This window comes from Salmo salar, chromosome ssa01 (genome assembly GCF_905237065.1).
Source record: "Salmo salar chromosome ssa01, Ssal_v3.1, whole genome shotgun sequence".
NCBI lineage: Eukaryota > Metazoa > Chordata > Actinopteri > Salmoniformes > Salmonidae > Salmo > Salmo salar.
In genome coordinates this window covers 73,778,121-73,800,735 of record NC_059442.1, presented here as the reverse complement: position 1 = coordinate 73,800,735, position 22,615 = coordinate 73,778,121, and the positions used below count along the sequence as shown (strand labels likewise).

The 22,615-nt window shown below is 43.3% G+C and overlaps 1 protein-coding gene across 2 annotated transcripts in view; it reads left to right on the top strand.

Moving 5' to 3' along the window:
• Window positions 1-9,981: 9,981 nt before the first annotated feature.
• Window positions 9,982-22,615, top strand: part of spock2 (SPARC (osteonectin), cwcv and kazal like domains proteoglycan 2) — a 52,702-nt gene continuing 40,068 nt past the window's right edge. For both annotated transcript variants that reach the window (XM_014206411.2, XM_014206405.2), the window contains exon 1: window positions 9,982-10,312. In XM_014206411.2, the coding sequence (XP_014061886.1) occupies window positions 10,124-10,312 (189 nt within the window). In that variant the 5' untranslated portion in view covers window positions 9,982-10,123. The remainder of the gene's footprint in view (window positions 10,313-22,615) is intronic.

Here is a 22,615-nt window from a genome sequence, read left to right as displayed (position 1 = left end):
GTTCAACCTTCCCAAGTTCTCTCACGTCACCCCGCTCCTCCGCACACTCCACTGGCTTCCAGTTGAAGCTTGCATCTGCTACAAGACCATGGTGCTTGCCTACGGAGCTGTGAGGGGAACGGCACCTCTGTACCTTCAGGCTCTGATCAGGCCCTACACCCAAACAAGGACACTGCGTTCATCCACCTCTGGCCTGCTGGCCCCCCTACCTCTGCGGAAGCACAGTTCCCGCTCAGCCCCGTCAAAACTGTTCGCTGCTCTGGCACCCCAAGCTCCCTCACGACGCCAGGACAGCGGAGTCAATCACCACCTTCCATAGACACCTGAAACCCCACCTCTTTAAGGAATACCTGGGATATAATATAGTAATCCTTCTAACCCCCCCCCCCCAAAAAAAGATATAGATGTACTATTGTAAAGTGGTTGTTCCACTGGATATCATAAGGTGAATGCACCAATTTGTAAGTCGCTCTGGATAAGAGCGTCTGCTAAATGACGTAAATGTAATTGTAATTATTTATATATATATATATATATATATATATATTTATTTTTTTTCTTGGTGAATTTTCTGGGGGAAGCCTAGGAAGCTTCCCTTGGCATCCATGAATACACGCCACTGCTCTATACAAACAGTGACTTCAGAAAGTATTCATGTATAATAGAGCAAGATGGCGCCGACAGAGATGGGTCCCTCGATTCGAGTCCTTAGGAAACTATGCAGTATTTAGTTTTTTGTAATACATTATTTCTTACATTGTTAGCCCAGAAGATCTTAATTGTTACTACATACAGCCAGGAAGAACTATTGGCTATAAGAGTGATGTCAACTTACCAACATTACGATCCTTTGTTCGGACCACCACCCAGGACTTTGGATCTAATCCCAGAGGCCGACCCAAAACAACGTCACCGCAGAAGAGGTAGACGGAGCGGCCTCCTTGTCAGACTTCGAAGGCCCACCGCTTCCGAGTATATTACTCGCCAATGTCCAGTCTCTAGACAACTGATAAGGGAATTTATATGTTTAAGGTAATGTCTAAAGAATTTCACCCTGAAACGTAATTATTAGATTATGTAACATGTATTATGAATAATTAGACAACTTAACTATTAGTAATGATTAGATTATGTAACATGTATTATGAATAATTAGAGTGATAAACTTAAGTCCAATAAGGTTTGGTCGAGACTAGTAAGGGAGATAAATGTGTGTGTGTGACTAAGAAAATACAGAGGACAATTAAACTATTCATGACCTAACCTGGTTAGAACTCTAAGAAACTTACGACAGGAAAGGGAGTCCTGTCAAGGTCCCTCTAATCTCGGGAGGATAGAACTGCCAGCTTGGTAGTGATAGACGAGGAATGCGGACTGTGGGGAAAGATACAGCCCACCTACTGTTTGTGTGTGTGCGTGGAAATAGGTGGGGGTGAGAGTTATAAAAAGACATGTCTTTGCATTCTTGACTTTAGAACATTCTCTGAATAAACTGTACGGACCTTTTGCAAAAGAGTCTTTGCCTAATTATTATTAAACCCAGGGTCTTACAAACCTCGGGGATTGGTCAAAGCTTAAATAATTGTTAGTTATCATCATTGGGATTGAAAATTCTCGTGACAACAACAAGGTAGATAAAATAAGGGCAAGGGTTGCGTTCCAGAGAGACATCAGAGATTGTAACATTCTCTGTTTCATGGAAACATGGCTCTCTCGGGATATGTTGTCGGAGACGGTACAGCCACCTGGTTTCTTCATGCATCGTGCTAACAGAAATCCAAATCTCTCTGGGAAGAAGAAGGGCTTCATGATTAACGACTCATGGTATAATCATAACAACATACAGGAATTCAAGTTCTTTTGTTCACCTGACCTAGAATTCCTTACAATCAAATGTCGACCATATTATATCCCAAGAGAATTCTCACCGGTTATCGTCACAGCCGTGTATATCCCCTTTAAGCAGATCCCACGACTTCACTGGACTCTACGTAAACTGGAAACCATATATCCTGAGGCTGCATTTATTGTAGCTGGGGATCTTAAAAAAGCAAATTTGTGAACAAGGGTATCAGCACATTGATTGTAGCACTCGCGCGGGCAATACACTGGACCACTGCTACTCTAACTTCCGCGATGCATACAAGGCCATCCCCCACCCTCCCTTTGGCAAATCCGACCACGACTCCATTTTGCTCCTACCGTCCTATAGGCAGAAACTCAAACAGGATGTACCCGTGACAAGAACCATTCAACGCTGGTCTGACCAATCGGAATCCACGCTCCAAGATTGTTTTGATCACGTGGACTGGGAAATGTTCCGGGCAACCTCAGAGAATAACATCGATTTATACGCTGATTCGGTGAGTGAGTTTATAAGGAAGTGCATTGGAGATGTGGTACCCACTGTGACTATTAAAACATACCCTAACCAGAATGTGTGGATAGATGGTGGCATTCGTGCAAAACGCGAATCACTGCATTTAACCATGGAAAGATGACTGAGAATATGGCCTGAATATAAACAGTGTAGTTATTCCCCCCAAGGCAATCAAACAAGCGAAATGTCGGTGTAGGGACAAAGTGGAGTTGCAATTCAACGGCTTCTACACGAGACGTACTGTATGTGTCAGGGTCTACAGGCAATTACAGACTACAAAAAGAAAACCAGCCACGTCATAGACATTGACGTCTTGCTTCCAGACAAACCTAACATCTTCTTTGCCCTCTTCGAGGATAATACAGTGCCAGCGACACGGCCCACTACCAAGGACTGCGGGCCCCCCCTCTCCTTCTCCGTGGCCGATGTAAGACATTTAAACGTGTTAACCCTCGCTTTGCTGCTGGCCACGACGGAATCCCTAGTCGCGTCCTCAGAGCATGCGCAAACCAGCTGGCTGGTGTGTTTACAGACATATTCAATCGCTCCCTATCCCAGTCTGCTGTCCCCACATGCTTCAAGATGGTCACCATTATTCCTGTACCCAAGAAGGCAAAGATAACTGAACTCAATTACTATCGCCCCGTAGCACTCACTTCTGTCATCATGAAGTGCTTTGAGAGACTAGTCAAGGAACATATCACCTCCACCTTTCCTGCCACCCTAGACCCACTTCAGTTTGCATACCGCCCCAACAGGTCCACAAACGAAACAATCGCCATCACACTGCCCTATCCCATCTGGACAAGAGGAATACCTATGTAAGAATGCCGTTAATTGACTACAGCTCAGCATTCAACACCATAGTACCCTCCAAGCTTATAATTAAGCTTGAGGCCCTAGATCTCAACCCCACCCTGTGCAATTGGGTTCTGGACTTTCTGACAGGCCGCCCCCAGGTGGTAAAGGTAGGAAACAACATCTCCACTTCGCTGATCTTCAACACTGGGGCCCCACAAGGGTGTGTGCTCAGCCCCCTCCTGTACTCACTGTTCACCCACGACTTTGTGGCCATGCACGCCTCCAACTCAATCATCAAGTTTGCAGATGTCACAACAGTAGAGGGCTTGATTACCAACAACGACAAGACAGCCTACAGGGAGGAGGTGAGGGCACTCGGAGTGTGGTGTTAGGAAAACAATCTCTCACTCAATGTCAACAAAACAAAGGAGATGATCGTGGACTTCAGGAAACAGCAGAGGGAGCACCCCCATATCCACATCGATGGGACAGCAGTGGAGAAGGTGGAACGTTTTACGTTCCTCAGCGTACACATCACAGACAAACTGAAATGGTCCACCCACACAGACAGTGTGGTGAAGAATGTGCAACAATACCTCTTCAACCTCAGGAGGCTGAATTAATTTGGCTTGTCACCTAAAACCCTCACAAACTTTTACAGATGCACAATTGAGAGCATCCTGTGGGGCTGTATCACCACCTGGTACGGCAACTGCACCACCCTCAACCGCAAGGCTCTCCAGAGGGTGGTGCGGTCTGCACAACGCATCACTGGGGGCAAACTACCTGCCCTCCAGGAGACCTACAGCGCCTGATGTCACATGAAGACCAAAAACATCTTCAAGGACAACAACCACCCGAGCCACTGCCTGTTCACCCCACTACCATCCAGAAGGCAAGGTCAGTACAGGTGCATCAAAGCTGGGACCAAGAGACTGAAAAACAACTTCTATCTCAAGGACATCAGACTGTTGAACAGCCATCACTAACACAGAGAGGCTGCTGCCTACATACAGACTCGAATCATTGGCCACTTTAATAAATGGATCACTAGTTGCATTAAATAATGCCACTTTAAGAATGTTTACATATCTTACATTACTCATCGCATATGTATATACTGTATTTTATACCATCTATTGTATCTTGGCTCTGCCGCTCGGCCATCGCTCATCCATATATTTACATGTACATTCTTATTCCATCCCTTTAGATTTGTGTGTATTAGGTAGTTGTTGTGGAATTGTTAGATTACTTGTTAGATATTACTGCACTGTCAGAACTAGAAGCACAAGCATTTCGCTATACTCGCATTAACATCTGCTAACCATGTGTATGTGACCAATAGAATTTGATTTGATTTGATACCCCTTTTTCCACATTTTGTTACAGCCTTCATTTAAAAATAGATTCAATTGAGATTTTTTTCTCACTGGCCTACTCACAATACCCCATAATGTCAAAGTGGAATTATGTTTTTTTTATACATTTGTACTAATTTTATTCAAAATGAAAAGCTGAAATGTCTTGAGTCAATAAGTATTCAGTGCTTTTGTTATGGCAAGCTGTCCAGAGTAGTGATGCTGGATGGGCGAGCAGGTGCGGGCAGTGATCGATTTAATAGCATGCATTTAGTTTTACCTGCGTTTAAGAGCAGTTGGAGGCCACGGAAGGAGAGTTGTATGGCATTGAAGCTCGTCTGGAGGTTAGTTAACACAATGTCCAAAGAGGGGCCAGAGGTACACAGAATGGTGTCGTCTGCGTAGAGGTGGATCAGAGAATCACCAGCAGCAAGAGCAACATCATTGATGTATACAGAGAAGAGAGTCGGCCCGAGAATTGAACCCTGTGGCACACCCATAGAGACTGCCAGAGGTCCGGACAACAGGCCCTCCGATTTGACACACTGAACTCTATCAGAGAAGTAGTTGGTAAACCAGGCAAGGCAATCATTTGAGAAACCAAGGCTGTCGAGTCTGCCAATAAGAATGTGGTGATTGACAGAGTCGAAAGCCTTGGCCAGGTCGATGAATACGGCTGCACAGTAATGTCTCTTATCGATGGCGGTTATGATATCATTTAGGACCTTGAGCGTGGCTGAGGTGCACCCATGACCAGCTCTGAAACCAGATTGCATAGCGGAGAAGGTACGGTGGGATTCGAAATGGTCGGTAATCTGTTTGTTAACTTGGCTTTCGAAGACCTTAGAAAGACAGGGTAGGATGGATATAGGTCTGTAGCAGTTTGGGTCTAGAGTGTCACCCCCTTTGAAGAGGGGGATGACCGCGGCAGCTTTCCAATCTTTGGGAATCTCAGACGATATGAAAAAGAGGTTGAACAGGCTAGTAATAGGGGTTGCAACAATTTCAGCAGAACATTTTTGAAAGAGAGGGTCCAGATTGTCTAGCCCGGCTGATTTGTAGGGGTCCAGATTTTGCAGCTCTTTCAGAACATCAGCTATCTGGATTTGGGTGAAGGAGAAATGGTGGGGGCTTTGGCGGGTTGCTGTGGAGGGTGCCGGGCAGTTGACCGGGGTAGGGGTAGCCAGGTGGAAAGCATGGCCAGCCATAGAGAAATGCTTATTGAAATTCTCAATTATAGTGGATTTATCGGTGGTAACAGTGTTTCCTAGCCTCAGAGCAGTGGGCAGCTGGGAGGAGGTGCTCTTATTCTCCATGGACTTTACTGTGTCCCAGAACTTTTTTGAGTTAGTACTACAGGATGCACATTTCTGTGAAAAAGCTAGCCTTAGCTTTTCTAACTGCCTGTGTATATTTGTTCCTAACTTCCCTGACAAGTTGCATATCACGGGGGCTATTCGATGCTAATGCAGAACGCCACAGGATGTTTTTGTGCTGGTCAAGGGCAGACAGGTCTGGAGTGAACCAAGGACTATATCTATTCATAGTTCTACATTTTTTTGAGTGGGGCATGCTTATTTAAGATGCTGAGGAAGGCACTTTTAAAGAATAGCCAGGCATCATCTACTGACAGGATGAGGTCAATGTCATTCCAGGATACCCCGGCCAGGTCGATTAGAAAGGCCTGCTCGCAGAAGTGTTTTAGGGAGCATTTGACAGTGATGAGGGGTGGTCGTTTGGTCGCAGACCCATTATTGATGCAGGCAATGAGGCAGTGATCGCTGAGATCTTGATTGAAAACAGCAGAGCTGTATTTGGAGGGCGAGTTAGTTAGGATGACATCTATGAGGGTGCCCATGTTTACGGATTTGGGGTTGTACCTGGTAGGTTCATTGATCATTTGTGTGAGATTGAGGGCATCAAGCTTAGATTGTAGGATGGCCGGGGTGTTAAGCATAACCCAGTTTAGGTCACCTAGTAGCACGAGCTCAGAAGATAGATGGGGGGCAATCAATTCACATATGGTATCGAGGGCACAGCTGGGGGCAGTGGGAGGTCTATAGCAAGTGGCAACAGTGAGAGACTTGTTTCTGGAAAGGTGAATTTTTACATTTACATTTACGTCATTTAGCAGACGCTCTTATCCAGAGCGACTTACAAATTGGTGCATTCACCTTACGATATCCAGAATTTTTTTAAGTAAAAGCTCGAATTGTTTGGGTACAGACTTGGATAGCCTGCAGAGTTCTGTATTACTATCTTTGCAGTAGATTGCAACACCGCCCCCTTTGGCAGTTCTATCTTGGAGGAAAATGTTATAGTTAGCGATGGAGATTTCAGGGTTTTTGGTGGTTTTCCTAAGCCAGGATTCAGACATGGCTAAGACATCCGGGTTGACAGAGTATGCTAAAGCAATGAGTAAAACAAACTTAGGGAGTAGGCTTCTAATGTTAGCATGCATGAAACCAAGGCTTTTACGGTTACAGAAGTCAACAAATGAGAGCACCTGGGGAGTGGAGCTAGGCACTGCAGGACCTGGATTAACCTCCACATCACCAGAGGAACAGAGCAGAAGTAGGATAAGGGTACGGCTAAAGGCTATACGAACTGGCCGTCTAGCACGTTTGGAACAGAGAGTAAAAGGAGCAGGTTTCTGGGCTCACGATAGCATAGATTCAAGGCATAGTTTTCAGACAAAGGTAAGGTAGGATGTGAATACATTGGAGGTAAATCTAGGCATTGAGTAATGATGAGAGAGATATAGCCTCTAGAGATGTTTAAACCAGGTGATGTCATCGCATATGTAGGAGGTGGAACAACATGGTTGGTTAAGGCATATTGAGCAGGGCTAGAGGCTCTACAGTGAAATAAGACAGTAATCACTAACCAGGACAGTAATGAACGAGGCATATTGATATTAGAGAGAGGTATGCGTAGCCAAGTGAACATATAGGTCCAGTGATTGGTTGGGCTGACTGGGGACACGGCGATTCAGACAGTTAGCAGGCCGATGCTAACAAGCTAACAGTTACAAGCTAGCAATTAGCAGACCGGGGCTGGCAAGCTAGCAGTTAGCAGACCGGGTTAGCAAGCAGTTGGCAGACCAGGGCAGGCAAGATAGCAGTTAGCAGACCTGGGCTAGCAAGTTAGCCTTTGGGGGACGTCGCGATGGGGCTAAGTCTGTTTTTGCCTCCTCGTGCGGTGACGTCGATAGACCAGTCGTGGAATTAGTAGGGTTCCAAGTAGCTCTAGATAGCTAGCAGGCCGGTTAGCAGAATGGGCCTTCAGCGGACGTCGCGCCTGAGGGGCCTGTTGGAATACTCGGGCAGATTATGTCGGTATTCCAGTCGTAGAGGATCGGCGGGGTTCCGTGCCCCGTACCGGCACGCAAAAATATATTTTACAGTGGTTTAGATGGTACAATGATTCTCTACACTATACTTGCTTGTTTTGTCACATAAACTGAAATTAGGCGTACGATTAGAATTTTAGCAACCAGATGTTGGAGCAATTTCTGCATAGTGCACCTTTAATGGCTGTAATAGGAGAAAACTGAGGATGGATCAACAACATTGTAGTTACTCTATAATACTAACCTAAATAACAGGGTGAAAATAAGAAAGCTTGTACAGAATAAAATATTCCAGAACATGCATCCTGTTTGCAATAAGGCACCAAAGTAAAACTGCAAAAAAATTGACAAAGAACTTTATGTCCTTAATACAAAGCGTTATGTTTATGGCAAATCCAACACAACACATCACTGAGTACCACTCTTCATAATTTCAAGTATGGTGGTGGCTGCATCATGTTATGCATATGCTTGTCATTGGCAAGGACTAGGGAGTTTTTTAGGATAAAAAGAAACGGAATAGACCTAAGCACAGGCAAAATCCTAGAGGAAAACCTGGTTCAGTCTGCTTTCCAACAGACACTGGGAGACAAATTCACCTTTCAGCAGGATGATAACCTAAAACAAATATACACTGGAGTTGCTTACCAAGATGACATTGAATGTTCCTGAGTGGCCTAGTTCCAGTTTTGACTTAAACCGGCTTGAAAATCTATGGCAAGACTTCAAAATGACTGTCTAGCAATGATCAACAACCAACTTGCCAGAGCTTGAAAAACGTGCAGACATTGTACAATCCAGGTGTGCAACATTTTTAGAGACTACCCAGAAAGTCTCACAGCTGAGTTTAACATGTATTGACTCAGGGGGTTGAACACTTATCTAATCAAGATATTTTAGTGTTTTATACAAATGTTAGAACTTTTCTTCCACTTTGACATTAGAGTATTTTGTGTAGATCATTGACAACAAAAATGACAATTAAATCAATTTTAATCCCACCTTGTAACACAATAAAATGTGAAAAAAGTAAAGGGGTGTGAATACTTTCTGAAGGCACTGTAAGTACTTTCCCTCCACTTGCAGTTTGTGATGAATGTGAGACATGCAAAGTCTTAACAATAAAGAAAAACCCGCGATAGGCTTTATGTAGGCCTACTAGTCAGTCACAATTCCCATCTGAATTCAATTTAGCTCTGTTTACTCGTGTGTGCGTTTTCAATCTAAACGTTTTTCTCCCCCCTCTCTCTCTTTTGCTTGAAAACTGATTGCTTTCTGTGGAGAGATTAGATTATCCCCTTCGAATACTGGTTTAAGAGAGAGGAGCAATAAAATGGTATATTCAGCGAAGGAATAGTAAAGACGGCATCAGTTAATCCTGTATTATAATTACAGCGCGTCTACAACAGAACTCCCTTGGGGCTGGCTTGTCCCACCTAGCTCAGCAATATGCAGGTAGGAAAGTGATAGAGGAAATTAAATAGGCATGATAGTAATAGATAGGAGACTGATATAAAGTGATAGGCGATTCCCAGCTGTGAATTATTTGCACAGACTCATGATATCTGTTACATCTGAACATGACCAAACGGGTATTGGGTTGTCCGTGTACCTCGAGAGTGACTGTGTTATCCCACTGAGCTAAAGCAAATGGCAGTGGCACTGACTTTGCTGATAACTGATTTATTGAGGAAAAATGTACTTACTACGACTGTGATGTGGTTATCTTCAGATGAATGCACTAACTGTAAATCGCTCTGGATAAAAGCATCTGCTAAATGACTCAAATGTAAAATGAGTGGTCACAAGAGGACGTTTTAACTGAATGATGTATTGCTTTCTTTAAGACAAGTGGTATATTCAGATCATAGGCTACAGTTAATCAGTTAAATGAGGTAAGATATGAGTACACCATCCACCCTTTATCAATTGATGCATGTGTAATGTCCCTAAATAGGTCATATTCAATGAGAGGGAATGGCGTAACAGTAGACATTATTGTACCTTTAATGCGTAACCTCGCCAGGTGCTATACATTTCGTAACACATGAAAGCGTCCCCCCCTCTCTTTCTCCCTCTACTTTCTCTCCCCCCTCTCCTTTTCGCGGTAGCAGTAGTAGGAAGGCGCATCTCCGCAAACAGGTCACATTTCACTCTAGTCGCATCCTCGTCTTCTTCTACAGAAGAGAAGCTATATCGAGTGCCGCGCGCCTTTTCTAAGCGCTTACCATGGTGATAATGACCGAATTGGGGGTCCTTCTCGTCCCGGTGATGATGCTGGTGGGATCCACCTTGCAGGTGGAAATTAAGAACGGGAAAGAGGCTGAAAAAACTGGGAATTTCATGGAAGACGAGCATTGGCTGTCCACCATTTCACAGTACAGCCGCAAGATCAAGCACTGGAATCGCTTCAGAGACGTGAGTCGCTGTTTTGGTTGATTGAGAGATCCGCGGTAATGCGGTAAGCTGTGTTGATAGGGCAACGGATGCCCGCGGTAGGATTCCGCCCGAGGCAAGTCTTTATAATAACCATGTAGTTATTAAAAATATCGCCTAGTCAGACCATTATTACTGTTCCAGCTGGCTGATATGCTTTATTATAGGTAATGTTAAAGGGATTCAGCGGGATTTTGGCAATGAGGCTTTTTATCTACTTCCCCAGAGTCAGATGAACTCGTGGATACCATGTTTTATGTATCTGTGTCCAGTATGAAGGAAGTTAGAGGTAGTTTCGCGAGCGAATGCTAACTAGCATTAGCGCAATGACTAGTTGATGGGTATCTGCTATGGTGCTTATTTGCAAACAGGGACAGTTTCGTTGCACACAATACACACTGATTTGGCATTGGATAAATGATAAGATTAACACAGGCATATATCTCTATCCATTCTTAGCCTGTAATTTCAGTAATTTGTGTGGTATAAAAAATATTCTGCTAGTAAAATTATGTAGAATTGCATGGAATGTTTATAAAAGGCAATTGTTTTCTCTGATCGGCAAATACGATGATAGATGCTATGATTTTACTATAAAGGAGATCTATCCACCCCTACTGTTGTCCATGGTGGTCTGTGAACCCGCAACCTTCTGGCCCGCAGCCCTGTGCGATATCAAAATTCCTGCGTTCACATGTAATGCTGACAAGACGAAGAACAGTTTCTTAAACTGCATATCTAAGGCTCTAGTCTGTCCAATAAATGAGGGTAAATGGTAGACGTTCTCTGCTATCCACTTTGTTTACATTATAATTTTGGTTATAGGGGATCATCACTTGTTTTGTTTTTCAAGCGTTCAGGGAGGGTTTAGGTAAAATATTTCCCTGAAGGGAGCGCCATCCATTTTCATTTTTGAGAGGTCTGATTTTCTCCAGGTAACCCTTATTATAAATAACGTTCACTCCTCAACCTTTAATTAGCATACTTCTTCAATTCCCGACTTGGAAAACAACAGGTCTTATAAACTTCCACACAGAATTCGGCACAGAATCTGCAATTCTCTTGTAGTGTGATATGTGCAACGACAAGTTTTGAGAACGGTGATTGATCAACAATAGCCAATGACAGCTCAGCAATGGCCCATGAGAGCCAGTGAATAAAATAATAATAATAATATCTATTTTTTGGGGAACTCAGTCAGGGTCTGAACATAAGTAAGAATAGTATTCTGAACTAAAATATAAACGCAACATGCAACAATTTCAACGATGTTTCTGAGTTACAGTCAATTGAAATAAATGTACTAGGCCCAAATATATGGATTTCTCATGACTGGGAATACAGATATGCATCTGTTGGTCACATATACCTTAAAAAAAAGGTAGGGACATGGATCAGAAAAACAGGCAGTATCTGGTGTGACCACCATTAGCCTCATTCAGCGTGACACATCTCCTTCGCATAGAGTTGATCAGGCTGTTGATTGTGGCCTGTGGAATGATGTCCCACTCCTCTTCAATGGCTGTGTGAAGGTGCTGGATATTATCGAGAACTGGAACACGGTGTCGTACACGTCGATCCAGAGCATCCCAAACATGCTCAATGGGTGACATGTCTGGTGAGTATGCAGGCCATGGAAGAACTGTGACATTTTCAACTTCCAGGAATTGTGTACAGATCCTTTCGACATTGGGCCGTGCATGAACATGCTGAAACATGAGGTGATGGCGGCGGACGAATGGCACGACAATGGGCCTCAGGACCTCGGTGTCTCTGCATTCAAATTGCCATCGATAAAATGCAATTGTGTTCATTGTCCATAGCTTATGCCTGCCCATACCATAACCCCACCGCCACCATGGGACACTCTGTTCACAACATTGACATCAGCAAACCGCTCGCCCACACAACGCCATACATGCTGTCTGCCATCTGCCCGGTACAGTTGAAGCCGGGATTCATCCGTGAAGAGCACACTTCTCCAGCATGCCAGTGGCCATTGAAGATGAGAATTTGCCCATTGAAGTCGGTTACGACACCGAACTGCAGTCAGATCAAGACCCTGGTGAGGACGACAAGCACACAGATGAGCTTCCCTGAGACGGGTTCTGTTGTCTGACAATACTGCACATTTTAGAGTGGCCTTTTATTGCCCCCAGCACAAGATGCACCTGTGTAATGGAGAAATGCTCACTAACAGGGATGTAAACAAATTTGTGCACAACATTTGAGTGCAATTTTGAAATGTGGTTGTGCATCAGCAGTTTTTCTTTTGTTATGTCAGGCACTGATAGTCAGCTAACAATTTGTTGATCGCAATTTGTTCCCCTTTAAAGCACTGCACCCACATTCACCCCTTATACGGTTTGTCACGTCCACTTTCTCACAATATGCATTCTGGCCTGCTGTCATCCTGCTATTGACTCAGCCAAGTGTTTGCAAATGATCTGTTACAAACAGAATAGGCACAATGCAATAATGCAATTATAATACAAGTTCTGATCATTGATTACCAAGGTAATGCAGTTAGCTTCAAACTGAATCCGGCTGTACCGATACAATTTTAGCCTAAATGGCATGTAGATATTGCTTTGTCTACGAATATTGTGTGTGTGTGTATGTGTGAAATCCTGCCTCTATCCTGCCTCTATATGATTACCAACGATCACAGCATGACTTGGACGAGAGGCCTATTGGATTATACACTGAGTGTAGAAAACATTATGAACACCTGCTCTTTCCATAACATAGATTGACCAGGTGAATCCAGGTGAAAGCTACAGTATGATCAACTCAATATTATGAATGTGTTCTTAATGTTTTGTACAGGCATATATCTCTATCCATTCTTAGCCTGTAATTTTCAATAATTATATTCCCTCAGAATCCTGTTGTTTTAATTGATCCCATATCTAGGTTGAGGGATTATGTCTTAATTGGAGCATACAATACAATACCAGCTTTTTTTTCTCTGAGTTAATTATTGCAAGGAAATGTGCGGAAATAGTCCTTATTTCTGTATTGAGGAGATGGTTGGCCCCCTCCATGTCCAAAATAATTCAATAATGTGTCATTGTAAAGGGCAATTCCACATTAAAGGAATTACGCTTTGACTCAGATTTTCCACTTTAAAATCTCTTAGATGTAAAGTCCCCTGTTTAGGGTACCTGCGTGGTTCTGGTACCGGTTCCGACTGACATTTTTGCTTAAAAATCGATCGGTGGACACCGTAGATAAAAATGGCTTGGTTTGAGCGATGTCCGCGGGAACCAGGGCTATCAAAGAAAGCACCAGAACCACGGCGAAATCATTGGGATCTCGCATTTTGCAACACACGGTTTGAAAAAGCATGTGATCAAACAAAGCTTCGGACATCATTGATGATGTACTTCTGATAAAGTGATACACGCATCGGCACACTGCTTCAAAGTTAGCTGCTTACGCTTAAATAGTACGCAGCATCATCTGGATATGTATGCAACAAAAGTTCAACATTCACCTTCTGCTATCATTTCTGTCAAGCAGTTTATGCATACAGTTTGACACATATGTTGATAAATCCAACGTATGTACCGAGCGCACCGCAACTGCCTCTGCAACACAATGCTGCAAGGCAAACGCAGCGTTTCATTGGAAATTAATGTACTTCTGGTGTACCAAAATGCAATGACCCTGTCGGTGTGATTGAAGCGTTAGCGATTTCGATGCATGCCTTGGAGCTCCGGTATCAAACGGAACATCACTAGCCAGCATCCCATATGCCTAATGTTTGAAGCTATCTCTGCCACGGGATAATATATTATCTTCCTCAATTATTTAAGTTGAAGTTATTGCCTTAAAGGTAGACTCAGTGAAATGACGTTGCCATGAGCAGCACCGCAGATATTGAGATGAGCGAGATGCAAGACTTCGCTCTCACACATAAACATACTATCTGCGCTTGTGCACAAGTTCGCTTCAAGCTGTTCACAGCGTGTTAGCCAGGGCACCAAAACAGCAGAGAAGTTGAACCTTGCGCTTCAACACTTAGTTGTTGCTGAAATTGACCCTCAAACTCATTCCATGGCAGGCCTAGTGTCTGCGGGTTTTGGGGTTTTCCTTTCTATTAAGACAGACAACCAGGTGAGGGGAGTTCCTTACTAATTAGTGACCTTATTTCTTCAATCAAGTACAAGGGATGAGCAAAAAACCTGCAGATACTCGACCCTTTGTGGAAAGAGTTTGACTCATGCATTATGCTGTTTACTTTCTGCATCTAGGTCATATCGCTGAGTATACCATTAAAAGGGCCAGTAGTTGATTTTGAAGGTTTGCCATGTTTCTTTGAGTAAGAACATCTTTTGGGACCTGAAGGTTCCCCAAGCTACCTGTCAAGCCTTTAGAGTTAAATAAATCCCCATTTGAGAACGGAATTGCCTTGTCTGACTCTTGGTCTTGCACTACCACACATGTGACACAGTCCTCCACCTATGGAGTGGTGACACATCTTTGAACAGAAATAAATGGAAAATGCAAACAACTGGAAACGAGTTAAAAGGCAGTTTTTCAGGAAATTACTTGGTTATTCTATGAAGGATCACCCATGACACTGTTAAATAAGACAAATTACTCAAATGAATGCTGACCCTCCTTTGAGGGGCAGAAAGTTTAATATTAATGCAACAATTGAAAACAATAATTATAAGCAGATCATAAGAACATGCACACAAATATGCTTCGCACACACAGTATATACACACACAACCACAGAAACATACATGAACATTAAATATGTATTCTATTTAAAAATGCAGACCTACAGTATGCAGAGCTTGCAGAGCTTGCATTGGATTGTTTGCGGCCGACGGCTGTTTCGCTTTTGATAAAATCTCATCCCCCAACTCTTAAATAGACTTGATTCTTGTTCTTTCTATATTCCTGGTGTAGTCAGTGTCTTCTGTACCCTAGCGTGATTCACGGTTGAGCCAACATGCTTTATCCCCTGGCCTCCTCTTCAAATGGCCATTGTGATGATGAAACAGTCCATTTGCACTCAATTAGTAGTCCATGTTCAATTTGAACTCTTAACACAAAGCAAACGGACACTGAAAGAGGCTGTTGATCCTGCAAATTAAATTGTATTGGTCGCATACACATATTTTGCAGATGTAATCGCAGGTACAGCGAAATGCTTATGTTTCCTCTTTGTCTCAAACTCCATTAAATGTCTCAAACTCTCCTTTTCCACCCAGGTTTCACAGTCACACAAACTTGTCAAAATGTTAATACGGTAAGATGTTCAATGAGACTCCATTATAGGGGTGATGAGCTATGATTGCTGTTATTACTCTATCAACCTGGATCAAATTCAGATAGGCTCATCCGATGAGTCCGTCTATGTCTTAAATTGCACCCTATTCCCTATGTAGTGCACTACTTTTGACCAGGACGTATAGCACTATATAGAAAATAGGGTACTATTTGGGATGTAACCTCCATCATTGTGCAGCAGCTTACCAGTCCAGCCACCATCTTATCCATTCTTGTTATAAAAATAAATTAGATGACACTGCATTATTGAAATTTCAGTCATTCTGCACGTTATGCATAATTTATCGGATTTAGTCTCTCTGATTGCAGAAGCCAAATCAACAGTGAATACAATTTTATGCTCAACTAACTTCCCCTTATTAACGTCACATTGTGAAGTCATACTTTCGAATCAGTTCGATCAGCATTGGAGACAGTGGTCTTGTCCCAAATGGCACCCTATTCCCTACATAGAGCACTACTTTTGGCCAGAGCCCTATGGTGTTTTCTATCGTTGATGATGACATAGAATAGATCAGTTTAGAATGTTCACCAGACTGCTAATGAGACACACCTGTGGGAGAGGATCACACATACTCATTCTTTTTAGGAGAGTGTGTAGTGGCACCGAAACACACGAATGCACTCACACAGTAGCACACTGTTGGAATAAAAACAAGCAGAGCTGACCTATCCTTAGGTCTCTCTCTCTCTCTCTCTCTCTCTCTCTCTCTCTCTCTCTCTCTCTCTCTCTCTCTCTCTCTCTCTCTCTCTCTCTCTCTCTCTCTCTCTCTCTCTCTCTCTCTCTCTCTCTCTCTCTCTCTGTCTCTCTCTCTCTCTCATCGAATGAATTTGCATTCCCCCTCTAACAATTCTTCCCTCTTTCTCTCTTTATATCCTACTCCTCATCACCCCTTTCTCTCCCTCTCTCTCTGTGTGCTTGTTAGAAGTAGCAGTAGCACTAGCTCGTTAGAGCGCAGCTCTCTTCCACAGCAGCGGGCCAGAGCTGTGCCACTAAGTCCCTGCCTGCACCTGTTCTTCTCCTCCACTTCATTTTTAATGAACAAAAAACGTTCTGTGCATTCACACAAACCTCAGTCCCCCATGCAGTCGATGCCAGCCAAATAAAAAATTCAGGATGGCTGGGCACGCAGGTAGGTGGGGGGGTGTAGACAGTTTGGTTGTCGAAGCAAAGCTCATTATGAAGATTCAGTGATTCAGGCCCGGATGTGGTCATGATGGTGTTGGGTTCAGTGGGTGTCTGTTGTTTGCCAGCTTGATCATCAAATCATTTGGATGTCGTTTTGCTTGTGTTTGTGAACCGTTAAAGCTAGAAAGCAATGCAAGCAGTTGGCTTGGTGGCTAAAGCAATATAACCTGCCACATGGAGCCTAGCGTTCACCTGGGCTCCGAGACCATGATCTTTATGTCAGGGTGGTTGCATGACACATATAGGCTGCTCCCAAATGGCACCCTATTCCAGATATAGTGCACTACCTTTGACTAGAGCCCAAGTACGGAATAGGATGCAATTTGGGATGCATCCACACACACTCTTGGACGAAACAAAACACACACAAAACAAAGGTTGTTTGATAAACGCCAACCATGGCACCTGTTCCTCTTCTTGTTTGATGTTGGCACAACAAACACCCGCCCCTTCAGTCCCCCAAACAGAAAATGTTAAGACCACACCGTAAAATGGAAACAGAACCCATTGGCCTTATTCAAATACTTCAGAAATTACTTTCACCAATCCAACCAAATGAGATCTGTGATTACTTCAAGGAAGGATGCATTTCTGAAGTATTTGAATAAGGCCAATGGGTTCTGTTTCCATTTTACGGTATGGTCTTAACAATTTCTGTTTGGGGGACTGAAGGGGCGGGTGTTTGTTGGTGACAGTGCAGCCAAATACTCCATTTAAGATGATTCAGGAGATTACTGTGTGGGTGATGTCAGGGAATTATTACTGTACCAGTCCTGGATATTGCCCTTGTTCGGAATGTCACAGAGAAACTCTATGCATACTTTCCCTTTAACAGCTATTTATTTCATTATTATTTATTTTTAAAGTATGTTTATGTTTTTAGATTGAGATATTTCATGTACTTCCCTCATTTGGTTAATATTTACAGCTTTGTCAAGAAAGATCCCCCTCACCAACATTTTGTTGTCTTGTGAACATAGATCAGCAGCCATGGCGTAGTAGATAGTGTGCCTAGATCAGCATCTAGATAGCGCCGTTGGGTGTCTTGGCCCAGCACCAGACGTTGTGGGCTCTTGGGAAGTCTGCGTAGATAGACTGTGCCTAGATCAGCAGGCATGGCGTAGATGGAGGGCACCTAGATCAGCACTGACAGAGAGAGGGGTTGAGAGCATCGTGCTGCTCTGTGGGGTGTTTAGGCTCGGCATCAGAGGTTGAGAGCACAGTGCTACACTGTGGGGTGTCTTGGCCCAGCACGAGAGAGATGGGTGGGATGTAATTGAGTGAGAACAAAACAAAATATCCTTTCATCATCCTCCACTATGCACTCCCACACAGCATTCCAAATGACACCCTATTCCCTGTATAGTGCACTACTTTTGACCAAGGCCCATAGGGAAAGACACAATAATAATTATTGTGAATTGCTGTAATTTCCTGGAAAGACACAATAATTCATAATAGGTGTCCTAGTCGGTCTCTGAAATGCCACTGAAGTTGTTGTGTTCTTTTGCCTTGAGGCACTTGGGCCCTGGTCAAAAGTAGTGCACTGCATAGGGTACAGAGTACCACTTGGGAGACAGCCTGTGTTTCAGTGCAGGCTGTTGTGTTGTATGAAATGTAGACCTTTCTGTTCCTCTTCCTCCCACTGTGTGTGTTGTGAAGACAACTGCGCTGTATGTGTGAAATAATTCAATAGTATTGAAATATTCGCAATGCTCAATATTTCACAACTGGATTAACCAAGTATTCTTGTTTGTTCTACTTGTCTTTAATCTTACTATACTACCCTCTGTCACTATTGTAGCATTAATGCAGGGAAGGGTCATACACTCCTGTGAAATGGTATCAGGCCTGATTCGATGTGAATCACTTTAATTCCCTTGCTGAGTCCAGAAAGGGTTCTAAATTCAGCAGTATTTAGGATGGCCTGCCCGGCCGAGGCTGCAAGCAGCAGCAGCAAGACACGCAATCTATAATCAATTACAGCTGGATACTGTGACAGTACTGTGTGTGTGTGTGTTTGACAGCACTAGGGGACATTAATAACACAGCATGGGGGAAATGGAAACACTTAGAGGATTTAAAATGTTCAATCGCTTTCTGCTCTTTTCTTTTTTCTTGTTTTTCTCTCCTCTCCTCTCTCTTGCTCTACCGCTCTTTCTCTCTCATCCCTCTTTCTCTCTCTCTCTCTGCCCCCCTTCTCTCTCACATGCTCCCTGTCACTCATTCACCCTCTTTTTCTCTTCATCTCTCCTTTTCCCACTCTCCCTCTGTATTCTCTCAGTCCGACTCCCCCAGAGGTACTGAACACCTCTCACCTCGCCGCTCTGACAGTTCTCATATAGCCCTCCCTAGCCTCTACTCTCTACCTCCCCACCCTCCCAGCCCTCTAAGCCCTCCCATGATCCCCCCACACAAGACCTGACCCTACCTCCCTTCACCTCCCTACAGCCAGAGGGAGGTGTATAGATTTATATATTCTTAATTCCATTCCTTTACTTAGATGTGTGTATTGGGTATATGTTGTGAAATTGTTAGATATTACACCACTGTCGGAGCTAGAATCACAAGCATTTCACCACACCCGCAATAACATCTGCTAAACAAGTGTATGTGACCAATAACATTTTTTATTTTTATTTGATTTGAGAAGAGGAGTGGGCTGGTGCTGCTGCTACTGCAGTGTGTGATCTGCCTCCATTCACTCCACACTTTTAATCTGGAAACCCCTGGTTGGAAACGAGGGAGACCCCTGTGTCCATATATACACACATCCATGCATATCGACCAATTAGTAGGCTCTAGTGATCTTTAACCTTTTTTTAAATTTGTTTTAGATCACAACAGAATCACAACAAAATATATATACATTTACATTTAGGCTCCCGTGAGCAAATCCGTGCTTCACAGCTCCTGTGAAGCAACACACTGCTGACATAGCAACACACTGCTGACATAGCAACACACTGCTGACATAGCAACACACTGCTGACATAGCAACACACTGCTGACATAGCATAACATGTTGGAGGAGAGAAGAAAGTATACAATGTTCTGGAGTCCAGGGAGGATGTCCCATGTGTTCTCCTCTTGGACCATGACTGGTTAGATCCACAATCAAAGGGAGGAGTCTGTCTGGTTCTCAGGAGACAGGAATATAAGAACATGATGTAGCACAAAGCCTGTACATATGTAGCAAAGCAGTACTGCAGTAGAGGCTCCTACAGATGGAACTGAAGGTTTGGTTCTAAACTTTGATCTATTATCAAATCAAATTTTATTGGTCACATACACATGGTTAGCAGACGTTAATGCGAGTGTAGCGAAATGCTTGTGCTTCTAGTTCCGACTATGCAGTAATATCTAACAAGTAATCTAACAAATTCACAACAACTACCTTATACACACAAATACACACAAATGTAAAGGGATGAATATAATATGTACATATAAATATATGGATGAGCGATGGCGTGTGGCATAGGCAAGATGCAGTAGATGGTATAGAATACAGTACATACAGTTGAAGTCTGTAGTTTACATACACCTTAGCCAAATACATTTAAACTCACTTTCACAATTCCTGACATTTAATCCTAGTAAAAATTCCCTGTCTTAGGTCAGTTAGGATCACCACTTTATTTTAAGAAAGTGAAATGTCAGAATAATAGTAGAGAGAGTGATTTATTTATTTCAGCTTTTATATCTTCCATCACATTCCCAGTGGGCCAGAAGTTTACATACACTAAATTAGTATTTTGTAGCATTGCATTTAAATTGTTTAAGTCGGGTCAAACATTTCAGGTAGCCTTCCACAAGCTTCCCACAATAAGTTGGGTGAATTTTGGCCCATTCCTCCTGACAGAGCTGGTGTAACTGAGTCAGGTTTGTAGGCCTCCTTGCTCGCACACACTTCTTCAGTTCTGCCCACAAATGTTCTATAGGATTGAGGTCAGGGCTTTGTGATGGCCACTCCAATACCTTGACTTTGTTGTCCTTAAGCCATTTTGCCACAAATTTGGAGGTATGCTTGGGGTCATTGTCCAATTGGAATTCCTATTTGAGACCAAGCTTTAACTTCCTGACTGATGTCTTGAGATGTTGCTTCAATATATCCACATAATATTCCTTCCTCATGATGTCATCTGTTCGGTGAAGTGCACCAGTCCCTCCTGCAGCAAAGCACCCCCACAACATGATGCTGCCACCCCCATGCTTCACGGTTGGGATGGTGTTCTTCGGCTTGCAAGCCTCTCCATTTTTCCTCCAAACATAACAACGGTCATTATGGCCAAACAGTTCTATTTTTGTTTCATCAGACCAGAGGACATTTCTCCAAAAAGTGCGATCTTTGTCCCCATGTGCAGTTGCAAACCGTAGTCTGGCTTTTTTATGGCGGTTTTGGAGCAGTGGCTTCTTCCTTGCTGAGCGGTCTTTCAGGTTATGTCGATATAGGACTCGTTTTACTGTGGATATAGATACTTTTGTACCCGTTTCCTCCAGCATCTTCACAAGGTTCTTTGCTGTTGTTCTTGGATTGATTTGCACTTTTCGGACCAAAGTACATTCATCTCTAGGAGACAGAACGCGTCTCCTTCCTGAGCGATATGACAGCTGCGTGGTCCCATGGTGTTTATATTTGCGTACTATTGTTTGTACAGATGAACGTGGTACCTTCAGGCGTTTGGAAATTGCTCCCAAGGATGAACCAGACTTGTGGAGGTCTACCATTTTTTTCTGAGGTCTTGGCTGATTTCTTTTGATTTTCCCATGATGTCAAGAAAAGAGGCACTGAGTTTGAAGGTAGGCCTTGAAACACATCCACAGGTACACCTCCAATTGACTCAAATGATGTCAATCAGAAGCTTCTAAAGCCATGACATAATTTTCTGGAATTTTCCAAGCTGTTTAAAGGCACAGTCAACTTAGTGTATGTAAACTTCTGACCCACTGGAATTGTGATACAGTGAATTATAAGTGAAATAATCTGCAAACAATTGTTGGAAAAAATACTTGTGTCATGCACAAAGTAGATGTCCTAACCAACTTGCCAAAACTATAGTCTGTTAACAAGGTATTTGTGGAGTGGTTGAAAAACGAGTTTTAATGACTCCAACCTAAGTGTATGTAAACTTCCGACTTCTACTGTACATATGAGTAGAGTAATGTAAGATATGTAAACATTATTAAAGTGGCGTTATTTAAAGTGACCAGTGATACCGTTATTAAGTCCATTTATTTAAGTGGCCAGAGATTTGTGTCTGTATGTTGGCAGCAGCCTCTCTATGTTAGTGATGGCTGTTTAACAGTCTGATGGCCTTGAGATAGAATCTGTTTTTCAGTCTCACGGTCCCAGCTTTGATGCACCTGTACTGGCCTCGCCTTCTGGATGATAGCGGGGTGAACCAGGGTCAGGGTCTCGCGCTTAATGACGAGTTTGGAAGGTACTATGGTGTTAAATGCTGAGCTGTAGTCAGTGAGCAGCATTCTTACATAGGTGTTCCTCTTGTCCAGATGGGATAGTGCAGTGTGCAGTGTGATGGCGATTGCATTGTCAGTGGACCTATTGGGGCGGTAAACAAATTGGAGTGGGTCGAGGGTATCTGGTAGGGTGGAGGTGATATGATCCTTTACTAGTCTCTCAAAGCACTTAATGATGACAGAAGTGAGTTCAATGGAAGATGAACCAAGGGGTACGGTTACAACCTCTACTCAACGGCTGGATCAGTGTTAAACTGGGACTGTATGTTATCATCAGTGATAGAACATGAGAGAGGGAATGAAAG